This window comes from Chelonoidis abingdonii, chromosome 1, assembly GCF_003597395.2.
Source record: "Chelonoidis abingdonii isolate Lonesome George chromosome 1, CheloAbing_2.0, whole genome shotgun sequence".
NCBI classification, from domain to species: Eukaryota; Metazoa; Chordata; order Testudines; family Testudinidae; genus Chelonoidis; species Chelonoidis abingdonii.
The window spans coordinates 53,235,473-53,262,879 of NC_133769.1; the positions used below are offsets into that span (position 1 = coordinate 53,235,473).

Below are 27,407 nucleotides of genomic sequence, written 5' to 3' on the forward strand. Positions count from 1 at the left end.
AGAGAGAGATCTTAAACATAGACCCTTAATGTCACCTTAATTTCTCCTGCTTAAAGCAAGCCAAACTTGAGCAGGAGAGAAACAGGGAAAAAAATTTCTCTGCCACTTTTAAAAACAACCCTTTCTCTCTGCTAAAAACCCCTAGCAGGAAAAAGAAAATAATAGTCCTCTACTGGCTTCTGGATTCTTATTCCCACCGCTACCCACCATGTCGTAGCTTCCTACTCAGATTTTGAACCTTAGCATTCATAAACTGAGGAGCTAGCATGAAACCTTCTAAGCTTTTCCTACTTAGATCTGATCTCGCTGCCACCAGCCAGGAATTTCCAGGCTCCCTCTCCGGTCTCCCAAAACTTCTCTGGGATCCCAAGACTCAGAAGCCTTGAGTCTCAACACCAAAGGGAAAACAACCTCCTCCCCTTGTGTCCTCTTATCTCATCTCAGCTCCCCCTCCTGGGTTATCCTGGGTGATACTGTACTAAACTCCTGAATGCAAAACAGAGAGGGCAATTTACCTTCCCCCTCCTTCTTCCCTGAGGCTGTGCAGATTCAAACCTAGTCAAGCTAACACAAAGAGATTTCCCCCTCCCTTCGTTCCTTAGCCTTAACCAGAGAAAAACCTCAAACAGGTTTAAAAAAAAGAAAGCTTTATATAAAAAGAAAGAAAAGACATAAAAATATCTTCTGTATCAAGGTGACAATTATACAGAGTCAATTGCTTAAAAGAAATATGAATAAACAGCCTTATTCAAAAAGAGATACATTAAAACATTCCAGCACACACACATGTAAATACAAAACAAAACATATAAAAGCCTATTGTTTTGCTACCTTTGTACTTACACTGGGAAACTGAAGATGAGAAGCTTACAGATAGAAAAAGATCCCCTCTCATAGCTGAGAGCCAGACAAGAACAAAACCCCCTAAAAATTCCCTCCCCTGAGCTTTCTGTAAGTCCTCCTGGAATAAAATGGCTTGAAGAATTAACATGGTACACTTTGGGTTTTAGTGAGGAATTGGGAAATGCTATGAGGTAGTTAACAGCTCCCAGGCACTCTTGACGTGAATGGCCCTTCCCATGATGCTTCATCTTATGGGTTTGTTGCGCCTTCAAGACCATAACCTGGTCTCCTCTCTTGAAGGAACGCTCTCTGGTATGTTTATCATACCGCCTTTTGCTCTTCCTGAGTATCCTTTAGGTTTTCTCTAGCACGGTCAAAGAGTGTCTAGAGGTGTTTTGTAGGTTGCTTACAAAGTCCAGAATGTTAGTTCCTGGAGAGGTGTAAACCCCTCCCATTGTTGCTTCACCAACTGTAATGGCCCCTTAATCGTGGCATACACAAGTTCAAATGGTGAAAACCCTAAACTGGGATGTGGTACAGCCCTGTAAGCAAAGAGCAACTGCTGCAACATAGGTCCCAGTCGTTGGAGTATTCATTCACGAATTTACGGATCATGGCCCCCAAAGTTCCATTAAACCTTCCACCAGCCATTGGTTTGATGGTGGTAAGGTGGCAACCAAGTGATTCACCCCATGAGTTTCCCACAGGTCTTTCATGGTGCCTGCCAGGAAATTAGATTCGAATCTGTAAGGATGTCGGAGGTCAACCTACTCTGGCAAAAATGTCGGTTAGGGCCTGGCACACCGCTTTAGCCCTGGTGTTGCCTAGAGCTACTGCTTCCGGCCATCGGGTAGCAAAGTCCACGAAAGTCAGTACGTACTGCTTTCCCTGGGCGTCTTTCTTGGGAAAGGACCCAGAATATCCACAGCTACTCGCTGAAATGGGACCTCAGTTATGGGGAGTGGCTGGAGAGGGGCCTTGACCAGAGATTGGGGCTTTCCCACTCTTTGGCACACCTCACAAGACCGGACATACTGGGCAACTTCCTTGCCCATCCCTCCCAGTGGAAGGACTTCCCAACCTGTCTTTTGTTCTGTTCACCCCAGCATAGCCACTGGATGATCATGGGCTAAGCTTAAGAGCTTCCCCCGGTACTTAGTTGGACAACCACCGTTTGTGTGGCTGCCATTCTTCCTGGTGTCCACCCGAAAGAATTTCCTTGTATAAAAGTCCTTGGTCTATAATAAACCGGGATCGGTTAGAAGAGCTGAGAGGCGGTGGGTTTGCTCCGTGCCGCACCCAAGCTTTCTGAAGGCTGTCATCTGCTTCCTGCTCAGTCTGGAACTGTTCCCTGAGGCTGGGGACACCAGTTCTTCCTCAGACTGTGGACTTGGTTGGTCCCTCTGGAAGCGATTGTAGGTGATGGGGTTTTTTCTGTTGCTGGTGAACAGCTCTCCGTGGTGCACCGGGTAGTATTTCAGGCTCTGCTGAGCCTCTTCGTATGGTTGTCTGTTGCTTCTGCCAGTTCAGGCTCGCTGGCCCCCTCTGGCATGGAGTTGAAGATGTGGTTGCAATTGCTGGTGCTGGTGCTGGTTGCTGTTCCATTCCGGGCCTGGACTGGAGGTGCTTTGGCTGGTTCAGCCGTTGGCATGGGATCCGGATCCACTACCTCTGTCTGGTCTCTGGTAACATAGAGAGGTTCCCTGTGGACGGCTCAGGAACAGGAATGGGTTCGGAAGCTTGCCTGGCTTGGCTGTGTGTAACCATTCCCACTCTCTTTGGCCCGCTCACCTGGTTGGCCAAGTCTTCCCCAGTAGCATGGGGATGGAATAATTGTCATAGACTGCAAAAGTCCACATTCCTGACCAGCCTTTGTACTGGACAGGCAGTTCAGCTGTAGGCAAATCTACAGCTTGTGACATGAAGGGGTAAATGGTCACTTGGGCCTTTGGTTGATGAATTTGGGATCCACGAAGGATGTGTGGATAGCTGACGCTTGTGCCCCCGTGTCTCCCACACGGTAACCTTCTCCGCCATCTCAAACGTTCCCTTCGCTCCAAGGTATCTGGGCTTGGGATCTTTTGTGTGATGATGGTGTAATGACTTGCACCCGGGTGGGTTCTTTGGGCAGTTGGCTTTTATATGTCCCAGTTCATTACACTTATAGCATCTTCCAGCTAACTGGTCACTGGATGAGGTGGGTTACTGGAGATTGGTGAGGTGGAAGAAAGGTATCTGTGGCTTTTGGTTGTAGGTGAGTTCTTGGGTTGCCCTCTGTTGTAGGGTTTATTGTCGGTGTGCCCCTGGGGTTTTCATTCCCCTTTACAGTAGCTTTCTTGCTTTCTGCCGCTTCCATCCATTTGCTCCACTCCCTGCCTCGGTGAGATTTTTGGGTTTTCCATCTAGGATGTACCGTGTTATGTCCTCAGGAACACCATCCAAGAACTGCTCCATTTCATGAGGAGGTGCAGTTCGTCAATGGATTGAACCTTGGTTCCTGATATCCAGGCGTCATAATGCTTCCCAACGTAGTAGGCGTGTTTGGAAATGACCCATCTGGTTTCCACTTTTGGGTCTGAAACGCCGACGGGCATGATCCGGGTTATCCCCATTCTGTATCTGGCCTTGGTTTTGAAACAGTTTAAATCGTTCATTGGTCCTTGGCATTTCAGCCGCCACCTCTGCTAAGGGTCCACTGAGGTGTGACCTCAGCTCCACCATGTACTGGTCTCAAAGATGCATGTACCCAATGCAGGCTCTTTTCAAAATTTTCTAAGAAGGTCTCAGTGTCATCACCTGCCTTGTAGTTGGGAAATTTCTTGTGCGGTTGAACAACAACTGTCAACGGATTGTTAGGAGTGGTTGGGTTCTGTTACTTAGGGTACGTCTAACACTGCACGATTATTTTCGAATTAGCTTAAACCGATATTACAAAACAGATCTAATAAAATCGGTTTAGCGCGCCACAGTGGGATCTGAAACGATTGTTTGCGTCCATGGTCCAAGCTACCATGATTTCAGGAGCGGTGCACTGTGGGTAGCTGTTCCTCAGCTATCCCATAGTTCCCACTTCCCTGTTGAGAGCACAGGCTGATGGGGCAGAAAACTGCCCAGGTGGTGCTGGGTACAGCCTCACCCTCCCTTTGTGAAGGCAGCAGACAACCTTTGGCGCCTTTTTCGCGGAGTGCATTGAGCAAACGCCATACACAGCAATCTTTCCCTTTTTTTTTCACGTGGTGGTGGGGAAATAAACTGAGAGCTGTTCCCTGAACCACGCCAGACACTGTGTTTGAACCTACAGACATTGGGAGCTCAGCAAGAATGCAAATAATTTCAGAGACGTGTGGACTGTGGATAGCTGGAGTCCTCAGTACCCCTCCCTCCCTTCATGAGCGTCCATTTGAGTCTCTGGCTTCCGTTACGCTTGTCACACAGCGCTGTGTATCCTGGAGTTTTTATTCAAAGCTTGGCATTTCGTGTTTCTGTAACGGAGCTGCATACAACAGATTTGTCTCCCCATACAGCGATCAGACCTAGTATCTCCCGTACGGTCTATGCTGGAGCTCTTTTCGATTTCAACTGCATTGCCAGCCGTGCTGATCAGAGCTCCACGCTGGGCAAGCAGGAAATGTAATTCAAAAGTTCGCGGGCTTTTCCTGTTTACCTGCCCGCTGCATCCGAGTTCAGGATTGCTGTCCAGAGCGGTCAGTGCTGCACTCTGGGATGCCGCCCGAGGCCAATAACGTCGATTTCCGTCCACATGAACCCTAATCCGAGTTATCACTATCGAATTAGCGCTACTCCTCTCGTTTGGGAGGAGTTCCGAAATCGATTTAAGGAGCCGTTTAACTCGATATTAATGACAGTCGTGTGAACGGATACAGCGTTAAATCGGATATCGGCCATTAAACCGATTTAAGTCGCAGTGTAGAACCTGGCCTTAGCCTGTTCTAACTCCAGTGCCTGCCGATGGGCCTCCCTGTTTTTCCATCTCTTGTTGGTTTTTCCCTCTGGAGTCTATCTGTCTTCTGTGGCTGCATCTCTTCTTCTTGTTTTTTTGGTGAGCTGCATTTTTGGCTTCTTGATCTCTTTTATGGGCTGCCTCATTGGCTTCTTCTTCTGCCTTAATTAGTTCATCCATCTCCTATGTTCATTTTCATTGTCTATGGCTTGTTGCAGTGCTCGTTCCTTTTCAGGGCATCCTTGAACTCATGGTTTCTGTTTCTTGTGTTGGGGTGCCCTCTGGTGTTTATTGTCTGAATGCTGGCTCTCTGTTGTCTCTTGGGTTCTGCCGAGCAACTCGTTTTCTTCTTCTGCTACTCTTTGATATGTAAATTAACCAAAAAAAAAGCCACTTTATTTACCTGTGTGTGTTTCTGGGTACTTGATTCCAGTTGGAATTCTATTGCTTAACAATAGACCCTTAATGTCACCTTAATGTCTCCTTGCTTAAAATGCAAGCCAACTTGAGCAGGAGAGAAACAGGGAAAAAAATTTCTCTGCCTACTTTTAAAACAAACCCTTTCTCTCTGCTAAAAACCCCTAGCAGGGAAAAAGAAAATAATATTCCTACTGGCTTCTGGATTCTTACTTCCCACCTACCCACCATGTCGTAGCTTCCTACTCAGATTTGAACCTTAGCATTCATAAACTGAGGAGCTAGCATGAACCTTCTAAGCTTTTCCTACTTAGATCTGATCTCGCTGCCACCAGCCAGGAATTCCAGGCTCCCTCTCCGGTCTCCCAAAACCTTCTCTGGGGTCCCAAGACTCAGAAGCCTTGAGTCTCACACCAAAGGGAAAACAACCTCCTCCCCTTGTTCCTCTTTATCTCATCCTCAGCTCCCCCTCCCTGGGTTATCCTGGGTGATACTGTACTTAAACTCCTTGAATGCAAAACAGAGAGGGCAATTACCTTCCCCCTCCTCTTCCCCTGAGGCTGTGCAGATTCAAACCTAGTCAAGCTAACACAAAGAGATTTCCCCCTTCGTTCCTTAGCCTTAACCAGAGAAAACCTCAAACAGGTTTTAAAAAGAAAGCTTTATATAAAAAGAAAGAAAAGACATAAAAAATATCTTCTGTATCAAGGTGACAATTATACAGAGTCAATTGCTTAAAAGAAAATATGAATAAACAGCCTTATTCAAAAAGAGATACAATTTAAACATTCCAGCACACAACATGTAAATACAAAACAAACATATAAAAGCCTATTGTTTGCTACCTTTGTACTTACAACTGGGAAACTGAAGATGAGAAGCTTACAGATAGAAAAAGATCCCCTCTCATAGCTGAGAGCCAGACAAAGACAAAACCCCCTAAAAATTCCCTCCCCTGAGCTTTGATAATTGTCATAAATAGATAGCTAAGGGTTAATGTTTCTTTTACCTGTAAAGGGTTAACAAAGGGAACCAAACACCTGACCAGAGGACCAATCAGGAAACCAGATTTTTCAAAGCTCAGGGGAGGGAATTTTTAGGGGGTTTTGTCTTTGTCTGGCTCTCAGCTATGAGAGGGGATCTTTTTCTATCTGTAAGCTTCTCATCTTCAGTTTCCCAGTTGTAAGTACAAAGGTAGCAAAACAATAGGCTTTTATATATTTTGTTTTGTATTTACATGTGTGTGCTGGAATGTTTAAATTGTATCTCTTTGAATAAGGCTGTTTATTCATATTTTTCTTTTAAACAATTGACTCTGTATAATTGTCACCTTGATACAGAAGATATTTTTATATCTTTTTCTTTCTTTTTTATATAAAGCTTTCTTTTTAAAACCTGTTTGAGGTTTTTCTCTGGTTAAGGCTAAGGAACGAAGGGAGGAGGAAATCTCTTTGTGTTAGCTCAACTAGGTTTGAATGCATTGCCTCAGGGGAAGAAGGAGGGGGGAAGGTAAATTGCCCTCTCTGTTTTGCATTCAAGGAGTTTAAGTACAGTATCACCCAGGATAACCCAGGGAGGGGGAGCTGAGGATGAGATAAAGAGGAGACAAGGGGAGGAGATTGTTTTCCCTTTGGTGTGAGACTCAAGGCTTCTGAGTCTTGGGGTCCCCGAGAGAAGGTTTTGGGAGACCAGAGAGGGAGCCTGGAAATTCCTGGCTGGTGGCAGCGAGATCAGATCTAAGTAGGAAAAGCTTAGAAGGTTTCATGCTAGCTTCTCAGTTTATGAACGCTAAGGTTCAAATCTGAGTAGGAAGCTACGACAACAGGCCAAGCCAGAACCCCTTCCCTTGGGGGGGGGGGGGGGCAGGGGAACCAGCCAGAGGAAGCTGAGCAGCTGCTAACTTCGTCATTCCCGGATGAAGCAGTAGCAGGCACAGTGGTAACAGGACCTCCACCAATAGAACATAAAGCCCACTGAAAGCTGCTACATAAGGTGGCCCATAACTTGGGGTTGCAAGCCGAGGAGACGGTTGAGCAGGAGGACTCCAAGGCAAAGGAGGCAAAATGTCTAGACCTGTTTGGCAGGAAGGTGTATTCGCCAGGGGGCCTTCAGTTGAAGATTGCTAAACAGCAGCCATCCTCAGCAGCCGTAACTTCAACTCCTGGGCAGCAGTGGGGAAGTTTTGGGACAACCTCCCACAGGGCTCTCAGCAGGAGTTCACGGCCCTGGTGGAGGAAGGCAAGGCCATAGCAAAAACCTCCCTCCAAGCGTCCTTGGACTCAGCAGACACGGCAGTCAGGACAATCGCGTTGGGTTGAGTGTGGCTTCAGCAGCGGAAGACCTGACTCAAGGTCCAGAATTCGCTCCAGGACCTTCCCTTCAAAGGGTCCGGACTCTTCTCGGACCAGATGGACGCAAAGCTGCATAGCCTCAAGGACGCTAGAGCTACACTCAAGTCACTGGGTATGCATACCCCGGCGACTCAGAGGAAGCCATTTAAGCCACAACCTCCTCTCCAGCGCCAGCCTCATCCTCAACAGGAGCCTTACCACAGGCGAGACAGAGACAAGAGATGATGCAACAACAACAACAACTCCAATACGCCGGGCCAGAGCCAAGGCCAACATAAATCTCAGCTGGGCCTTAAACCAGGCTTTTGAAGGTGCATATCAGATCAACTACCAGATCCATCCCCTTGTTTCTTCAGCCACCAGTCTCACTTCTCTCATGCATGGTCCAGCATTATGTCAGCCCATTGGGTGTTACGCATGGTGCAAAGCAGGTACATACTACAGTTTTCCTCCCTTCCTAACCCCCACCCCACTTCCCCATCCTTCTTCAGGGACCCTTCTCATGAGCATCTTCTAGAAAAGGAAGTTCACTCCTAGAGGTGGGGGCAGTACAGATAGTAGCCTTAGACCTAAGGGGGAAAGGTTTCTACTCCCGCTATTTCCTCACGCCTAAGGCAGCTTGCATACATGTGGTCAAGCATGCCAGACTGAGACTCAGGACTCTGCAGGCTTGGCTTGCCCCTGTATACTGTCTTGGCAGGGACCTCCTAGACTTGATAGTGACAGTCCCGGAGGATGTGCTGGAATCCCTGATGTGATGGCAGTCCCAGATTACGGTTTGTGAACGCATCCTCTTTGCCGCAAAACAACCAGACTTTATGCTGGTAACAGATGTGTCAGACCTTGGATGAGGGGCTCACCTAGAGGACCTCAGGACCCAGGGCGTGTGGTTGGGGGCGGAGCAATCGCTCTATATCAATGTGAAGGAGCTCAGGGTGGTTCATTTAGCCTGCCAGACTTTTCACACCACTCTGAGTGGTCACAGCGTGACAGTCCCGACAAACAACTCGACCATGTTTTACATGAAAAAGCAGAGCAGAGCCTATTCCTCCCCACTCTGCCATGAGGCTCTCCTCCTTTGGAACTTTTGCATAACCCACACCATTCACCTACAGGTGGTGTACCTCCCAGGGAAGCAAAACCGGCTAGCAGACCACCTCAGCAGGTCCTACAGCAGGCACAAGTGGACACTCAGAGCGAACGTGGTGTTTTTGCTCTTCCAAAAGTGGGGGTTTCCCTGGGTGGACCTGCTCGCTACTGAGGGCAACGCCCAGTGCCCGCAATTCTGCTCATTCCAGGGTCATGGCCCAGGCTCAATAGCCGATGCATTCGTGATCCCATGGGGAAGGGAATTAAAATACGCCTTTCCATCAATTCCCCTGGTGCACAAGGATAGGGCATCGATCATTCTCATCGCCTGACCTGGGCCCACCAGCACTGGTTCACCATGCTCCTGGAGCTGTCGGTGGAGACCCCAATAATCCTTCTCCTACACTGGGACCTCATTATGCAGGATGGAGGGTGGCTTCTCCACCTTGACCTGCAAGTACTGCATCTGACAGCATAGAAACTATGCTGTTAAACACTTTGGAGAGCCAGTACTCCCTTCCTGTGCAGCAGGTTCTGCTTGGTAGTAGGAAGCCCTCTACCAGAGTGACTGACTTCGCCAAGTGGAAGAGGTTCTCATGCTGGCTTGGGTCACAAAGTGCAGCCGCACCAGGCCCCGGTGCCAGCCGTTCTAGAATACCTACTGCACCTCAAGCAGCAAGGGCTGGCCCCGTCCTCTATTAAGGTGCACCTGGTGGGTATCACCACCTTCCGCCCAGGGTTTTCAGGCAGCTCGATTTTCTCCTACCCAACGGTGGGGCAATTTCTCAAAGGTATGGAAAGGTGTTCCCCTACTCGTGCCCCCCAGTTCCCTGTTGGCAGGGCGGTCCTCCAATCATCTTATGACTCCTACCCGCTTCCAAAGGTAAGCTTGTAATTCACCTAATGTGCAATGGACATGAACAAGCACTCGAAGAAAGGTTACTTACCTTTTCATAACTGTTCTTCAAGATGTGTTGTTCCTGTCTGTAATTGAGGCATGACAAATACGAGACATCAGAAGACACAGTTACACTATCCTCTAACAAACAAGGCACTCAGAACTAAAGGCAATAAACAAGTGTGCAATAGACTTGTAGGACGGGAAAGGACTGAGAGGTCGTCTATTCCAGTCCCTTGCACTCAAGGCAGGAATAAATATTATCTAGACCAGAGGTTCTCCAACTGTGGTCCATGAACCAAGCTCCATTTAGGCGGAGCATGGATAGTTCCCTCTAAGATGCACACCTGGGCAACCACACAAGAGAATGAAGGGCCACCCCTAATTAGGTGTCTGACCCTGCAGAAAATGCACATGTAAGGTGAGGTGGTGGCCTTGGAGGGACTTGAGGGTAGGTGGGAAGGGACAGTGGGGTGAGGAGGCAGAATTTGAAACATGCAGGGCTGCAGCAGCCAGAAAGAGGCGACTTTCCCCAGCTCCAGGGCTGGGGCTGCCAGGGACAATTATCTCTCCTTCCCAGCCTCAGCTTCATGGCTGCTGTGGTGCGGGAAGGAGGGCACATCCATTGCAGTAGAAAGATAAAAGACTACTGATATTTAAATATGACTTTGTGCTTTTACTTACAAAACAAAAAATGTTAAGGTTTTTTTAATATAGCACTTTTATCCAAAGTGCTTTACAACAGCTAGCTAATGGTACAAACAACATTTGGAAAGATCATTAAGTGGTCCGCCAAGAGGCTCAGCAATTTTCAAGTGATCTAGACCAGTGGTTCTCAACCTCTGTATTGTTGGTTGCAGGTTGAGAACCACAGCACCTCTCCCAAAACCATGCACAGTCCCCTATGTCCAGTGCCCTTGCCCACAGCAGGGCTAGGAGTGGAGCACCCAGTGCAGGCCAGCAGACAGGACCCAAGAAGGGAGGCCAGGAGCAGAGCCTCACCTAAAACCTGGGGGTGCTACTCCTAAGGCATTATAACAGCACAGGTTTTTAATGCAAGCCTGCCCTAAGTGTTAATGAATTCTTGCAAAGGTAAGTTGGGTCAGAATTTAGAGCTAAATTTGCTTCTATCTAATTGAATGATGGTTTGAATACCAGTCATGTTACTCTATAGCAGGTGAATGTAATGCACGCAGTTGATGAGAGTTCTCTTTGCTGTTCCTCATCTTTCTTCAATTTCTTTAGGTAAGGTGAACTTCACTTGATAACCACATGAATGTTTCTACAGTATTAGCATGACTAGGATTCTGTAAAGCATCTGGCCTGCTAGTGTAAGCACCATATTTAACAGAAAAAGGTATATAATCATACAGCTGACCTTACTGACATTCCCCTGGATCCTCCAAGTTAAACAAATTTAACGCATAACATTGAGTGGACAGAGTTATGACTGAGCTGTCAGACTGAGTTTACGCACTCAATCCAGAAGTCAGGTCATGCCAATGCTAGTTGTGTGAAGCATACTTTTATAATACATTTTATAGCTACTATATGATTTCTAGTGATACAATGAAAAAACTAAGTGTGCAGTTATCTGATCTCATTTACTTTTAGACAAGGTGTATAACAACCACATCTGAAAAGACTTCAGTGAGAAAGATTTTTATTCCAAAGATGGAACAGTCTTATACAAGCATTTGTAAAATGTTACCACTTTTAAAGTTTAATGTAGTCAAGTACGTTTATGTTATTTACTACTTCATTTTAAGTGCCAACAGCAGGACTTCATGGCAGTAGTACAGTATAGTAAAGTCACATCTTGTGCCATTTGTCAGTCCATCAGCCAGTTTAAAAAAGTATTAAAATTACAGGTATAATTGATCATAAAGAAATAGTAGCTGTTCCAGAGGCATGTTTGTCCTGGTACTCTACTCTTCTATGCAATTTCATTGCTGTATTAACACCAATCCAAGATGAGCTGGGTCAGACAATTTTGGCAGTTTAATACATATAGCTTTCAGCACCATCTAACAACTGAATTGTTGGTATATTTACCAAATTCATGAGTGATTTTGATCCTGCATAAGTGTTACAAGTTACATTTCCACCCAATTGTAGATCAACCGATCCTATATATACACACACACACACACACCCCTAAAGCAATTATAACATGCATAACATTTACAGATATACATTAGCTATTATCCCTGTGCAGTGAAGTCTAAGCTATGTGGATATATAAATTAAATCTCAAAATTTCAAGGTTACAACAATTTATAGAAAATTATGAAAGTCTTCAACCTCGGATCCCACATGGAAGATTTAGAAAAATTCACCCACATCTGTTCTTTTGTCACGACATTTGCTTCTAGCCTTTGTTCGAGCCTTGAATGCTGCAGAGTTGTACAAGTGCTACAAAGTGAAAGATAAGATTTAGTGAGATGTTTGAAATATCTATGCCTAAACTAGTTCAGGTTCTTTACATAATTAGGATTTAAATAATTTAAAATCCTTTACATGTCATTAGATTGTGTCAAAATTGTGGTACAAAATTAATACAAATTTTATGTTAAAGGAAGGTCATAGGTTCCACATATTAGTACATAATGATCTAACAAACAGATTAAAGGAGATCTGCCACTAGATCAGCATGAGTGTCGTCATATGGAAACAAGATCTTTTCTATTTTGAAAAATTTTAGATAACAGGCATTCAGGAGTCTAAGTCTCAATGAAAGGACCTTAAGTTCCTAAATTTCACTGGAAGCAACTTGGTGCTTTTGAAAGTTTTACTCCTTGTCAGATCTGTTAAGTGTTAGAAGCCAGACTATTTCTTCAAGGTCTTCTAGTTGCCATGAATTCTACTATACAAACTTTGCCGGGAGAGAGTTAAACTTATGTCTGAGGTAAGAAACCTTTCCATAGGCTTCAGCTGTCACACTCCAGTGTAACATCTCAGGACCATCTAGGGACAGAAGCAAGTGCTGTACCCCCATGCAAAAGGTGTACTGATTTTTAGGTTCACTCTTGTGACTGAGCTAGTACTCAGTCCAGGACAGATTGCGTTGGTGAAGCACCCCAGAACCATCATTTTTCATTAAAACATTTGTGGCAAGTTGACTATAAAATGGCAGCTGTTCAGATTTTGAATGTTATTTAATTCCGAAAGGGAATATGATAACAGGTAAGTGCAAGTGACGCAGATAAGATGTTATAACATACCCTTTCAAAACGAGATATCTTCATTGTTTTAAGTGTTGCAGCATCAAGCATTACTGGTGGTCCAAGTTCAAACACATTCCGAAGAAACTCATTGGACTGAGTAAAAAAATTAACACATCAATAAGCAAGGTTCTATACTGAATACTGTAGCAGCTTTAATCTTTAGATTTAAATTACATAACACTGAGTCCATACAAGTAGTTTATACTTGTTGAATTCTGTCCCCCACCATTTTATTATAAGTAATCAGGGCTCAATTCTTGCTTGCATCAGACAATCAGTGCTCAGTACAGGAACTGTCAGAGCCAATTACAGCCTCCTGATTCTGCAATGCCCTGACCTCGATGCCCTATTACCCACACCAGTGTGGGCTGGTGTAAGCCACACCAGAAGTGATTTCCCTTCTGTAAGGGGCATTTTCAGCTGGGCATGATTGATCACACTCGATAATCTGGTCCAGTGTAAAAAACCCTTAGTCTTCTTTAAGAAGTTTGAATGAATAGTTACTTTAGAACCAGTTTACTGTAACTATAATTCAAGACATGTTGCTTTATTCTTAAATTGGGAAACATCTTTAACAAATCACTAGCTAAATTCCAATAGAAAACAAGATAATTTCAAATAGGAAATTGTGTGAAAATAACAGCTCACTTGCAAATGATATTGCATCCCTGATCCCAGAATCTCCTTGAAAGTATCATATGTTTGTTTCTTAACCCAGCAGTCAATATACATGCGCTCAGGTCCAAATTTGACAGTCTCTGTAGGGAAGTCACGCTCCTGTCCAAAAAACAAGACAGAACATGAAGACTACATTACCAAAACCCCTGATTTGGGGAAAGTCCTATGCAGACAGACGTTATTTAGAAAGCTTATGCATGTTAAAAACTAGTGTAGTTTTCCTTTCACTGAGTGCTCCTACACAAAATAAGGACAAGAATAATTTATTCTGTAAAGTAATCTACTATGCACATATAGTACAATTGCTGATTTTACTGCACAGATTGATTCAGGACTGAACCTTATGACCACTGATGCTGCTACAGGTAACATTAGAAGGGACAATGATGTAAGTATGAATACTAAGTAGATCAAAAGAAATGTTCACTTGATATGGGCTTTGTCCATGGGATTTGGTTTGCATCTGTAAATTAGTTAGGTCTCAGTGGATCTTTAAAGATCCAGGCAAGGTCTTAACATTGTTGAAAAGGAAATTTTATAACTCCCTTTAAAATGCTGTATTTTGATGCGAACCATACTTTGGGTATGCATTTCAGATAATGCAGGTATGGGTGCCAATATAAGACCTTAAGTAAAGCATGTTCTCTAATTCATTTTTGGGGCTGTTAGTGACCAAGTCACCTTCTCCTGTATTCATGTAACTGGCAATTACTTCTGACACAGTGTAAGCATCCCATCCTATTAGCAGTTAATTTCTCTCTCAGAACTATGTTTACCACTGAACTTTTGACTGTTTGAAAGTACAATATTCCATTTAGCTGGTACTGACCTGATTTTGCCCAGTTAAAGATTCAAGTGTCATTTAACTTACCAACGAAATGTAAGTTCATGATTTGTTACATCAAGTCAAACTTGTGGCTTAATGACCTTTGAACATCTTGTTGGTGAAGAGCTAAAAGTTACTGTCCAGAGCTTTTAGCAATGGTATTCTGTAGTGTTCTCTACAGCAATGTTAATCTAAGCACAGAGATATGCTGTAAAGGACAATTATTTAAGCCCTTGGAGTGGAGCAATTATAAACTGAATCCACGTAACAGCTGAATAATGCAAGCTGGTTCTTGCCTATACTGCAAGGCAGTAATTCTGCTAATCAACTGATAGATTTTAGAACAATTCCATAATTCAGAAAAATCAGAGTTTTGCAGTCAAGGACAAGTCTCACAGCAAAAACTCAATATATTAAATAAAAGGGCACTTAACATTCATATTGCAATGTTTTATCCATTTTATAGAAAATCATATCCAATATGGAAGTCAGGTTTGTATTTCCAATCTGGAAATGAGGTACTTTAGTTAGCCTTTGGATCCTTTTTAAATTACTAACCATGAACCTTTGAAAGATGTAGTTAACACTAATCCTGCCTTTATTAAGAAGTTAAGAACCTGAAAATTGAAGTTATTTGGAGCTTATGTTTAAAATTCATCTAAAATTGTATGAACACTAGACCACTGACAAACTTTTCTTACAGTTTATAAATTGTTTGCCATTCTGCTTTATAGATGAGTATTTTTGAAGTAATCAAGAGTACCTCTACTGCTCGCAAGACATCTCTGAAGACAGATCTCTGCTTTCTTTTGTCTACTTTGGCACGGTGCTTGTTTCCATCTGTAGCTAGGGCTCTTAGTTTCTGTGTTAAAAGTTCCATGTCTTCATAAAAGAAATCCTAGCCAGATAAAAGGAGATGTTTCAGTTTCTGGTCTTTCCACCATTTTTCTAAGTGGTAATACATCAACTTTTCCCAAAGTATTGTTTGTCACTTGGATCATGATGCATTTAAGATAAAATATATTAAATGTACTTGAAAAGTTAAGTGATCAGGGTCCAGTTACCTAAGCGTGACCTGTTTGCACCTGCTGGGACAGTTGTCAGCTGAAGCATTCAATGTGGAGCTCCCTCAATATGAAAGCAGCCACCAACAAGGTCTCTTGTGAGGCCCCTGGATTATGGAACAAACTCCCCACTTGGCCTGCTAGTGCCTAGTTTTGTTAGCCCTCTGGACATGCTCTCTGGCACTTGAGTCAAGGAGATGCTGACATTTGACTTAGGATGTTTAATGCCATTTATTACTGTTAAATTAAGTTTTGGAAAGGGAGCCCAGAGCTTACAAAGGGGACTTCTAGGTTTTGTTTTTTAAGAATAAGTCTGAACAGTTTATGAAGGCCAGATTAATTCCTAACCAATTACAAGTGCATAAATGGTTTTGTCTTTACTGATTCCACATTTACATTACTTTTTCAAATGATAGTTTTACTTTGATAGCATGCTATTTGTGGCATGGATCATCTTAATTTTTTTTTTTAACTATGCCTAAAAGAATAGAACCCTGCACCTTAACTGAGGCTTCAAGATCTTAGAACACTTTAAGAAAAGCACTTCAGTTCATATGTAAATTACCCAATTCAGTGGCTTGTATAATAAGCAAATTTGTGACAGAAGGGTTCTCGCAATGACCCTGTAACCCATCTGATGCTAATCTTATCTACACCACTCCTATTCATGCAAATTTTACTACATTCCTTGCCCTTATTTAGCATTCATTCTTTCAAACTACATGCAGTATTCACTCTTAAATTTACCAACTTAATCACAGGATCAGATGACACTAAGTATATTTGTGTGGTACGGTATATGGGGCAGACTAGGAGGACACTTAGGTAAAATAAGATTAAAAATTACAATGACAAATAGAAACAAAGAAGACAGCTATTAAATACAGTAGTGCCTAGGAGCCTCAGTTACACAAGCCACTGAACTGGGTAACTTGCATGTGACCAGAAGTGCTTTTCTCAAAACACTTCCTTTAACATCTTAAAGAATGCAGATTTATATTATTTAATCAAAGCCAACTAAGTTCAAACCAAAATTTCAGTCACTTGCAGCCACAGTCCAAGTGAAGAAAAGAGTTCAAGCTCTGGACTCATCATGCCAGGCCTAATAACTTCACTTTCACTGTCAAGCCCTTTGAAAGTAGGCTTCAATAGCTAGGATCTTGCAACCAAATACCTCCTGTATTTAGAAGCACTACAAAAAGCAGCACAATTTAGGTACATGTGAAGTTACTGTGCTTGGTATCCTGACTCATTTACAGTTACCCTTCCCTCTCAGACCATGTTCTAGCTTGGTCAAGGCTGATGTGCTTTGCCAGGAGCCCTTCTGGCAGCCCTCCCAAGCTGTGCCCGTGGATAATTGGAGACTATTTTCTTCAACACTGTCAAAGAAACAGTTAAGAAGTTAATAAGGCCCATTACACCAAAGAGCAACAAAACAGATTAAGTCTGTGTTGTCAGGCAACATTAAAAGACAAATTACAATTTACTGAAAAGATCTAACCATCCAGTGCAAAGGTGAATCACAAGGAAAACAGCAACCACAACCTCAGTAGCACAACATAAATATGTAATTAATGCCTTAAAAGTCTTACTCTAAAGTTGCTACTGGCAAAATGCACCAATCTACTTTCAGATGCCAAGAAATTGTTCAAAAGCATCAGGCAAGTCCCATAACGATGTTTTATCAATTTTTCATCATTGGGTACCCCCTTTGAGGCAACATAAGGAAATGGAAAGCCCCCTACTCAAGAGTGCATTGCAGCTGGCAACACACAGCAGTGCTTTCCAGAAGTCCCTGGAACTGGCAGATTTGGGGAAGCTGAAAAGGTTAAGAGTCTGTACTAAATGCCCCCCTCACCATGGTTTGTTGGGGGTACAAGATGCTAATCTACACTTCTCTTTGCAGTTTTTTCTTTTTTAAAAGTGTTATTTAGAGGTCAGTATCAGATTTTATTGACTCTAGCTTTCCAGCAGCCCTGAAGTTATCACAGGAAGATAATGGAAGGGCTAGCACAAGTAAGCTTGTTTTAATTGGAGTAGTTCTAATTCAGGGATCAGCAACCTCTGGCCTGCGGCTCACGAGGGTAAGCCCTTGGCAGGCCAGGACAGTTTGTTTACCTGCAGCATCCACAGGGTCAGGCAATCGCAGCTCCCACTGGCTGCAGTTCGCCGTCCCAGGCCAATGGGGGCTGCAGGAAAAGGTGGCCTGGGACACATGCCAAAGGTTGCTGATCCCTGCTCTAGTGTGCCTACCTAATTTCATTCTACTGTTTAGATACATTTTTCTTCATTATTTTAAGTTGTGGAGTGTTTATATGCAATTTTCCCACCAAGAATGTGCAGACAGATATAACAAGATTGTAAGAGATGGTCCTCTGGAATGGTATGTGAAATAGCATTACATACCACCCTGTTTAGTTTGCAACAATCTCAATGCAAGAAACCTGTTACAGCTAAATCCATTATACTTACAGCTTCTGTTTCTCGTGCCAGTTCAAACAGAAGAGCTAGTGTTTCTCCAGCAGCAATTCTCATGTTGACATCATCACAAGATAATAAGTTTGGAAGTTTGTGTAAGTGCCTAGGAAAAAAGTGAGCTACATTTTATTAATCTGTAAAGAGCAATTTTTACAATAAAGCAACATCAAGGCAAAATAGTTCATTGTAAAAGTTGCCTTCCAGGAAAGGAACATACATTTCAAGTTTTTTCTTCACTTCGCTCACTGGGCAGATGGTCAGCAACAGAGTCCATGCTAAAAGTGCACTGATGTGAAGCACTGTGTTGTGGGTGCTAGAAATGCCATTAGTGTCTGTCTCTCTCTGATACGATTTTGTGAATATGTTTTCCAGACATTCCATAGTTGAATACAGTTCCTGGTTTTAAAAAAAAGTGTAAATGGCTAAATTCAATTATTAAAATGTGTGTAAAACTTGGTAAAGGGTTAAGTGTTTATCCTTACAGTAATGTCATCAGTGACTATGAAACAGCAAACTCCCAAGCAGGTTGCACACTAGAGGAGGAAGAGAAGTAAAACAAGTCAGTATTTCATAGTTTATGTTGATTCTACCAGACCTGACAAGATTCCAAAATTTTAAACTCTGGTCTTCGTTACTCCAACTGCTTGTATAAATAAGTATTTAAGTTCTAGGTTGAGTGCCCATGGAATCATTCCTTAAGCAGAATGAACTCAGAATGAGCTCTTCCCTCATATTTTTGGCTTTACTTCATAGCTATATCTGGCTCGCTTTACAACATATGCTGCTCTGTGTAAGTATTTGCACTTCTGATTACGTATGTACCTCTAAACAAAGTTAAATACATTGCCAGACTGATTTGTTACAAGAACTGTATATAGCCTGCCTTTCACCTGATTAGTTAAATTAGAAGAGCTAGTAAAAGCTCACTACTGTGAACTACAAGTTTCACAATGAAATAAAAGGGATGGCTGGCGTCTACTCACTGCTGTGGGAAGGATTTTCCAGAATTCTGATTAACGGCATTTTAAGGGTCTAACTCTACATATAGTTTCACCAACTCGATATCGTATGTTTTTCCAGTTTCTTGTGGGTATCATTTTCTAACACCCAAAGGGCAATTCAAGCTCCTCCTAAACACCTGTATTAAATACTAGGGCTGCTTTAGTTTTAAAGCAGTGTTTCAGTTATGCTTTGATGCAACCATAGTCAAGCTAGAAACTTGTTTTGACACTACTTGAGCAAAACAAAACAAGCAAACCAGTTGTATGAGAGTGAATGCAAGAGTTAAACTGAAATAGCTCAACAAACGCAAGACACTAAAATTACAGAAAAACCCAGTATCATTAGCAGCAATGGCTACTGTTTCGAAGGGGCTTTTAGTTAATAGTTTGATAGGTATAAGAACAGAGATACAGGTGGATTCTCTGCACTTGGGTTTGAGGCTACCATCCCTACCAAAAAGGGACCCTTGACTTGAGAACAACATGCAATTTTACACACTTTTCTGCGAGGTATAATTATACCTATCCCACAAGTTTTACAACTTGCATAAATATTTGTGGACTCAGTATATTGTTTCAGGAAACATTTAAAATAATCCTAGCAGACAAGCAATACAAAAGGCATTCTAGAAGTGAAAGGATCATGCACTAATTCATGGTAGGAGTCATATTGATAATGTAGTCCAGGACAGAGATATTAACAGCCCAAGCTGAAGGAAGAACTGACTGACCAATGCCTAACCACATAAGATGTAACCAGAGATTTGGGATGGAAAAAGCACAAAGGAACCAAGATACTTTACACAGTGCCCTAATTTCCACAGAACACTGCTCTGACAGACAAAAAATGCTTTGGTACTGAAAAGAATAAGTGCAGAAATTGAAGTTTCAGGTTAAGTGAACGTCAACATGCAACACTTTCAAACCAATGAGTGTAACACCAATTCTCAAATCTCATCCCATCACTGAAAGCTTCTGGCAGCCCAACACCTGTGTACATTAGTGCAGGAATTAAATTCTAGGCTTGCATTAACACACTAGTAAAGTAATCTGTATTTTGGCAGCAAAGGAAAGAGCAAAGTACCAAAGCTTTAAACTTTTGTACTCTCTCTCCTATAGCCCAGTACATTTTATACTTACGGCCTGTCTAGCCTGGATACTAGCTGTTGCATCACAAATTATCTTCTTGAGAACTGGTCCAAGGGTCTTAAGGATTTCTTCACTTTCAATTCCCGAACCCAACTGCACACAGAGAAGACATGCCAGCCTTGCCGCTGCAGCCTGTTCATCACTCTTACCTTCAGAATAAGGAAATACATTGAGTGATCACCTGCAGATTTTATCCTGCACTGAATCACACATTTGTTTAGAGGCTTGTAAAGGGAGATCCAGCAACAAAACCCAAATGAAGAAAACAGCACTGGAAATGGTACTAGGTTGTCACTAATTCCAGCCAACAGGAAGGAAGCAAAAGTCAATGTAATTTTGTAGCTCAATGATCAAAGAGCAATAAATGCTCACTAACATCTAACTTAAGACAAGAGAAGCTTAGCTAACAAATGTATGTGGATCTACTAAAATTTTCTGTAAAATACTACAAAGTCTCATCACATCAGTTAACACTACAGTAGTATGTCAAATCAGTCCCTATCCTATAGTTCTGTTATCTTCCAGTAGCGTACAAGTATTTATTACCTTTCTTTATGCAGCGTTCAATGCTATCAGTTAAAGTCACTCTCCTTTCCAAGATAAATTCATATAGTATTTTAGAAGTCAGAGCATTTTTAAGACCTTCAAGAGCTGCTTGTCTTGTCTTCACACTGTTGGAGGAATAGAGATTGATACAAATAAGTCTCCATGTAAGCTAAAGCTGAAGGCTTTGCTTTAGTACACTTTTACAGCAGTGTACATTAAACATCTACCTGGCGCTGTCAAAATCTACAGAAGTCCTATGAATTAAGTAGAAACATTTAGTACAGTTGTTGAACAAATCTTCTGGACAGACCAACTCCTCATTTACAGCTTGGTTTATTTTCCTTCACCTTTTTCCTCTGCTAGAATGCACAGGGGTAAAAACTTTGGTTGAAGGCTGTGGCATATACTTAATGCAGCACTGCAAAACTCATGGTAGCTTACCAGCCCAGAAACAAACTCACCCATCCTTTATCATGTTTACATTGTGTATAATTAAGTTGCCTTTCTGAGGCAAACAATTTTGCAAGACCAATTCACTTGAACAATGCATGTGATCTGACAATACACAAGTATTTTAAATTTGTATTAGTAAAAAAAGCCAGGCCTACTTCTCTAGTTTACATCAAACACCACTGACTCCAGGGCAGCTATTCCTGATTCATAGGAGAGGAGAATCAAGCCCACTGTGTGGATTGCTAAACTGTGATTTTAGTAACTATGCAACAGAAATAAAGATAGGTTAAGTTTCTATGGGGCAGCAACACATCACTAATTTGTATTAGAGAAGTCAAGCGAAGATTGGTGATGCTTAAGTGCATTGTTTCCAAACACCCTATACCTCTTGTCCAAGGTAAGGTCAATGAACCCCTTTAACTTGTACTCGAAGTCTTCTTGAGTTGCTTCTTCATCGACTTCAGGTCCTAATGAATACAAGATAATTTAATCCTAATGCACATTACAACGTTCATGTTTAGATCATTAGAAACGTATAGTATGAGAAACTGATTAGTGTATTAAATCTCAACAACATCCACCTTTTTTCAGGTAACAGGGACCTTAGCAACAAGTGTGGGATATTACAGGAGTAGAATGACACCCAGGAGTGGGACCTAGTTATATCCGATGGACATAATGAAAGAGTATTTGATTTTAACAGCCAATCAATTCTGACCCAGGTGTTCGTACATATAGATTTCAGCATGAAGCAGCTGTCATGAATGCAGGAGGGCTGATGTCTTAGGTCCTTATTGTTCCTGAGACAGGGGGTAAAAGTTACATCTGAATAAAGCCATTATCCATTTCTAATTAAATCTAAACTTTGCTTTAGAAATTAGCATGTATACTCACAGAATAAAGAAACCATGGGAGGTTTAAAAGTCTTATGAAACATGTTGTACATTTATCTGTAAATACTTTAATGGGTACCTCTTAAAATAGCTATAGTAATGGGGGTTAGTAATGCCCTGAGAACCCCACATTTTTGGTTATTTTAAATATTACTGCACTGTTTGTAACTAAAGATTAGATAAGAGGCATGTGTCAAACATCAATGTTGTTTCTAAAGAAATTTTCATAAGATGCATAGATCAAAATCTAAAACATACCTTCTTCAGTGAAGCTAGCAGGATCACTGAAGCCACTGCAGTGACTCATAGTCTCAATTGACGCATCCTCATCACTGAAAGGCTGCACATTTCTGTGCTGACCACCTAAAAAACACTTTAATGACTACTTTCATATTTGGAAAACACTGCAGATCCATATATTGCTGCCCTGCCCCCTGTTCTCCCTGACCCCACGCAAAAAGTAGGGAGAAATAAGGGACTACATGTCAAAGTTGGTTTCTCCTCCCTACAGATCCCTTCTTCCATCTCTTCCTGGCCCTACTTAGGGGTCCATGATATAAAAAGGTGTTCAGGGAATACTTTCCTAGGCTTAAAACCTACATATACACAGATTTATACCAGGAATAATGAAAAGATGATAGAGTATTCAGTGTACTGGTGGAATTTAGAATTACAGAGGAGCAACACCTTCAGTCAAGGCTGTGTCTAGCTATTGCATTTGATTGGGCTTTCAAACAGCACATGTCTACATTTAGCAAATGTATTCTGCTCACACAGATACAAAGTCCACAGTCAAAAATAGTCGAATTTCCTTTTTTTAAATTCTATTTTAATAAAGATTAAATAAGGTACAATTGGTTTTTTAAACAGTGGATTAACCACTGAACAATCTACTAAGGGAACTGGTGGATTCTGCATCTCTGGATATCTTCACATCAATAAAAGATGCCATTTTGGAAAATATACCTTAACTAAAGAAATTTTGGGGCTCAATATGTGGGTAATTTGATGAAGTTTAGTGGCCTGTGATATACAGGGCACGAAACTAGATAAGGGTCCCTTCTGCCCTTACACTATGAAAGTATTAACATTTTGGATGGGTGAAGCCCTGAAGCAACCCTACAGCCTTTTAAAATTTTGCCCAAGAATATGTTCAAACATACACAGTAGTCCTTTACATACCAAGGCAGAGCACCACCAAATACACTAATGCGATGGCAAAATTTACTCATTCAACAGAAGGAATTGTGAAAATGTTGGAGATGCGTTTGCCAGAGTGGCCTGGATACATCTGGAAATACAGTACAAGAACCCAGTATCTGCTGCTCATGGAACATGTAAACAGCAACACTGAGCCATGAGCCAACTAGAAGTATGCTTTTGGTATAGGCACAGAGTGCTGTCCATGCCAATGCATGCAAAGGGAGGTTGCATTCATGGTGGATAAGGCTGTTGCGATTTTCCCAAAACCAACCTCCCACTTTTTCCTTGAAAAAGGCAGTGAAAATACCCAAGAGATCTATGACACAAAATGCAACTCATTATGTAGTTCATTGCAGCTTGTTTCTTCAGCACCTAGCATATTACAAGATTTCAGCTAAGCAAACCCAGCTAAGTGCACTAAATACAAATCTGACTGATACTGAGCTGGCTATACAATCCATGACTTTCCTTACATGATTCTCTCTTTTTTGTATTGCAGTAGTGCTATCTAAGTAAAACATCCAGTCTTAATGTTACAAGGAGGATGACAGAATTCAGGATTATGTTCCAGCCCCATTTAAGCCTCCTTTAGTCTTGGTTCAACCCAGACCTTCATATCTGATGTCAAGACCCAAGTTTCTATAGCTCTTTTCCCCACCTCTCCTCCCAATTTTGTTCTTGTTCAATTCCAGCTTTATTAGCAGCTCAAGCCAGACTTCTACAATCAGCAGTGAAAGCCTGTAACCTGTCAAGTCTCTTCAAAATCTCCAATTGTTTTTGGAAGTTTAGTGCCTCCAGAATTCCTGTATAATATACATGATGTTTGAGCAAAATCCTTGTTTATATAATATTGTTTATAAGTCACCTAAATGTTGAAAATGCAGACACTGAGTTCCCTGAATCTTTCATAACTAGGAAGATGCCTGAAAAAGTCCTTTAAGCAACAAAGACACTGTAGATAGCTGCAGAATTTTTGAATTGCCAACAGGTTTTGAACTTGTTTCTTTCCTACAGACATTAAGAAGTTATTTAATAATGATTAGCCATTTCCTCAAATTACTCAGTGTGTGCTATGGCTTGCCTCTGGAATGTTTCCAGAATAAAAATCTACAGGGCTGATACATGGAGTTCTGTGGCACATATATCCAGTGTGCGCTATATAGTGAAGTCAATGTTAACAAAAATTGCAACTTCACTCAAATGTCCATCTTTACCCTGTCTCTTTTTATGGTATAAGCAAACTGATGATCTTTGCCATTTTTAGGTGCAAAAGGTAACAGCAATCATTCCTCAATCTGATGCTGAAGGGCTGCTGGAAACAGTGGAACAGATACTTAAGCCATCAGAGAAAATTAGTCACAGTAATTTAGGTGTTTCATTTGCAGGATGCTCTAAACTCAATGTTTGTCCTTTCAATTTCACAGAGAAAGTTTACCTTACTGATATAGTTGATTTTGACTGCAATTTGAGATCAACCATTTTTTAATTTGACTACCAAAGCCTGAGACAGTATTTACAATTTACTTTAGGCAGCACTTAATTTTCACTGTTCTTGCCATATCCTTGAACATTAGGCACATTGAATGGAATTCACATACTAACATTTGGTAGTCACTACACATAAATCAGCTGCTTCCAAGTTGCCCCAGCGAGCTACACTGGGAATTTATATTGCCATAGTTACATCATGCCCCATAGACACTTAGTGATGCTGGCCTAATCCCCAATGTAGACACTGTTAGGTCAACAGAAGAATTCTTCTGTCAACCCAGGTACCACTTCTTGGGAAGGTGAATTATCTATGCCAAAAGGAGAACTCCTTTCCTCCATCAGCATCGGTGCCTAAACTGAAGCACTAGAATGGCATAGCTGCAGCTGTGCCACTATAGCAGTTAAGTGGAGCCATACCCTCAGAGCAAGAAACTACCATCTAGTGCAGGGGCAAGCAACTTCTCTGAAGTGGTGTGCCAAGTCTTCCTTCATTCACTCTAATTTAAGGTTGTGTGGCAGTAACATTTTAATGTTTTAGATGGTCTCTGTAAGTCTAAGATATAACTAAACTAGTGTTGTATGTAAAGTAAATAAGGTTTTTAAAATTTTTAAGAAGCTTCATTTAAAATTAAAGTGCAGAGCCTCCCACACTGGTGGCCAGGACTCAGGCAGCGTGAGTACCACTGAAAATCAGCTCACATGCCTCCCCTGATCTAGTGCATGGATTCTCAAGATGGAGGGTCATGAACCCCAAACAAATATTGGGAGCACGACCACCTTGTCACTCTCATATGCCTACACAGGCTCAACATGGAAAAGACTGAGAACCACTAATTTAGTGAAAATTAACATGAGAAGCCAATTTCAGAAAAAGGGGGAGGGATAGCTCAGTGGTTTGAGCATTGGCCTGCTAAACCCAGGGTTGTGAATTCAACCCTTGAGGGGGCCACTTAGGGATCTGAGGCAAAATCAGTACTTGGTCCTGCTACTGAAGGCAGGGGGCTAGACTCGATGACCTTTCAAGGTCCCTTCCAGTTCCAGGAGATACGTATATCTGCAATTATTATTATAAAATGTACTGTCCACCCACCTTCCGGAAGTTTTTAAACAATTCATAGCACCACAATCCCTGTGAGTTGACAATCTCCAATAATCAAGTCCCTCGCCACAGGCTAACAGACGATTTTGGAGCTCTCATTTCCTACCGGGCATAACAAGGCCCTTACCCACGTCCTATGGCTTGGGAAGAGCAGAACACAGAGCTTTCATTCCCAGAGTGAAACTGAAGTCTAACAACAAGAGCTCTCAGGTGCCCTCACTTCATTCAGGGTGACAGATCTGCACATAAGGAGCCCGAGGAACCCACTGAGCATTTTCTCGAGCTTCCCCAGCCCCGGGCGACAGGGCACGCGCAACACTCCGACCCCAGGGCGGCGACCCGAGGCTGCAGGCGGAGGCGGCTGGCTAGTGCCATGGCTGGGCCAGGCCATTAGCTGTGACCGCCAGCCCCAGGGTTGCTCGCTGGCTTCGCAGAGGTGAGCCCGGGCACGGCAAGCTCGGCTCAGGGGCCACCAGCGCACTGCGAGGGACCGGCCCAGCTGCCTCGGGGCCCTGCCTCCGGCGCCGCGCGAGATACGCACTTCGCCGCCCGCCGCAGAAGCAGCTGACGCGCGAGTTCAGCACCAGGCGGTGCGCATGCGTCGGCTGGTGTGTGAGGTGGCGGTCTCCAATCCGGGCTCCCGTCAGCCCCGCGGAGATACGGCCGCTCGCTCAAGCGGCCCCAGGAAGGGGGCGAGCAGGTGCCGCCTGCCCGGAAAACCTACAACGAGGGGCCTGCCCAAAGCCCGGCCGCGCAGCCAGACAGGGCGGCTCCGCTGACCGAGGCCCGGCTGCCCCCCACCCGGCGAGATGCCCCCCTTCCCTCGAGCATTAACGCATCATGGGAAATGTAGTTTCTCATTCTCTGCGCCCAACAGAAGAGACTGGGACAGGCCACAGAAGAAAACTACCGCTCCCAGGATGCCTCGCGGCTCCTACCTCCCCCGCGCTGGTGGTTGCTCCCTCGCTTCTTTGACTTGGGCATGGCTACCGGCGGTGCGCGACTCCCCTCTGTGGGTCTCGGTCTCTCGGTTCCCCCCGCCCGGGTCTAAGCGACAATCAGCCGATGGAGGAGCAGGAGCGCTTTTTACTACAGCGTCTCTGCGGGGCTGACTTCCCGGACCGAGGCAGTGGAGGGGATTGGTGGAGGCAGGCGAAGGACGAGTCGGTGGTGGCGGTAAAAATCCCCGTGAAGGCCCGTGAGCAAAATCGATGCATCTTTCTCCTCTGAGACACCTGGAGCTAAAGGCGACGAGATGGTGTCGACGCCGCTTTTATAGCCAAACGCGTAAAGGGGGCGGGCAGCGTGATTCATTGATGATGTCACCGGATATGACCGATGATCAGCTCTGGTTTACAGGACTCGTGATTCATACGCGGCTGGTGCCGATCTTGGTAGCGCGTTGCATGTTGGGATGTGTAGTCCCGAAGGGGTCACCACTTCCCTCAGGCTGATGAGGACAATCTCCCGCGGCCGCGCTGATAATGTGCAAGGGCATGGCCGGACACCATTGCATGCTGGGAAATGTAGGCTCAGCCTCTCTGTGCTATGGTAGGGACGCCGTGGAGCGCAGGTCGGCTTCCCTGCTACAGGCGTGTCCCCCTCTGACCCGCTGAGTGGATGGTGCGGGCTCGGGAGGGGAAGTCGGAGTAAAACATGGCTGATACTTACGCAGGCGCTTGGGTCAGATCAGAGCCTTTTGGTGCTGCTAGGGCTCGTGGATCTGGGAAGAGATGGTAA

The 27,407-nt window shown here is 43.3% G+C and overlaps 1 protein-coding gene across 1 annotated transcript; it reads right to left on the reverse strand.

Annotated features, from left to right (window-relative positions):
• Positions 1–11,205: 11,205 nt before the first annotated feature.
• IFRD1 (interferon related developmental regulator 1) lies at positions 11,206–26,911 on the reverse strand. Its single transcript, XM_032770827.2, has 12 exons — positions 26,606–26,911; positions 22,133–22,237; positions 21,367–21,448; positions 20,529–20,653; positions 19,974–20,131; positions 18,315–18,365; positions 18,050–18,228; positions 17,827–17,935; positions 15,054–15,188; positions 13,435–13,563; positions 12,784–12,879; positions 11,206–11,974 (listed from the first exon to the last, which is right to left on the reverse strand). Exons 1-12 carry the CDS (start codon positions 26,649–26,651, stop codon positions 11,885–11,887), a joined length of 1,305 nt encoding a protein of 434 aa, XP_032626718.1. The 5' UTR covers positions 26,652–26,911; the 3' UTR covers positions 11,206–11,884.
• Between the last annotated feature and the right edge of the window lie 496 nt (positions 26,912–27,407).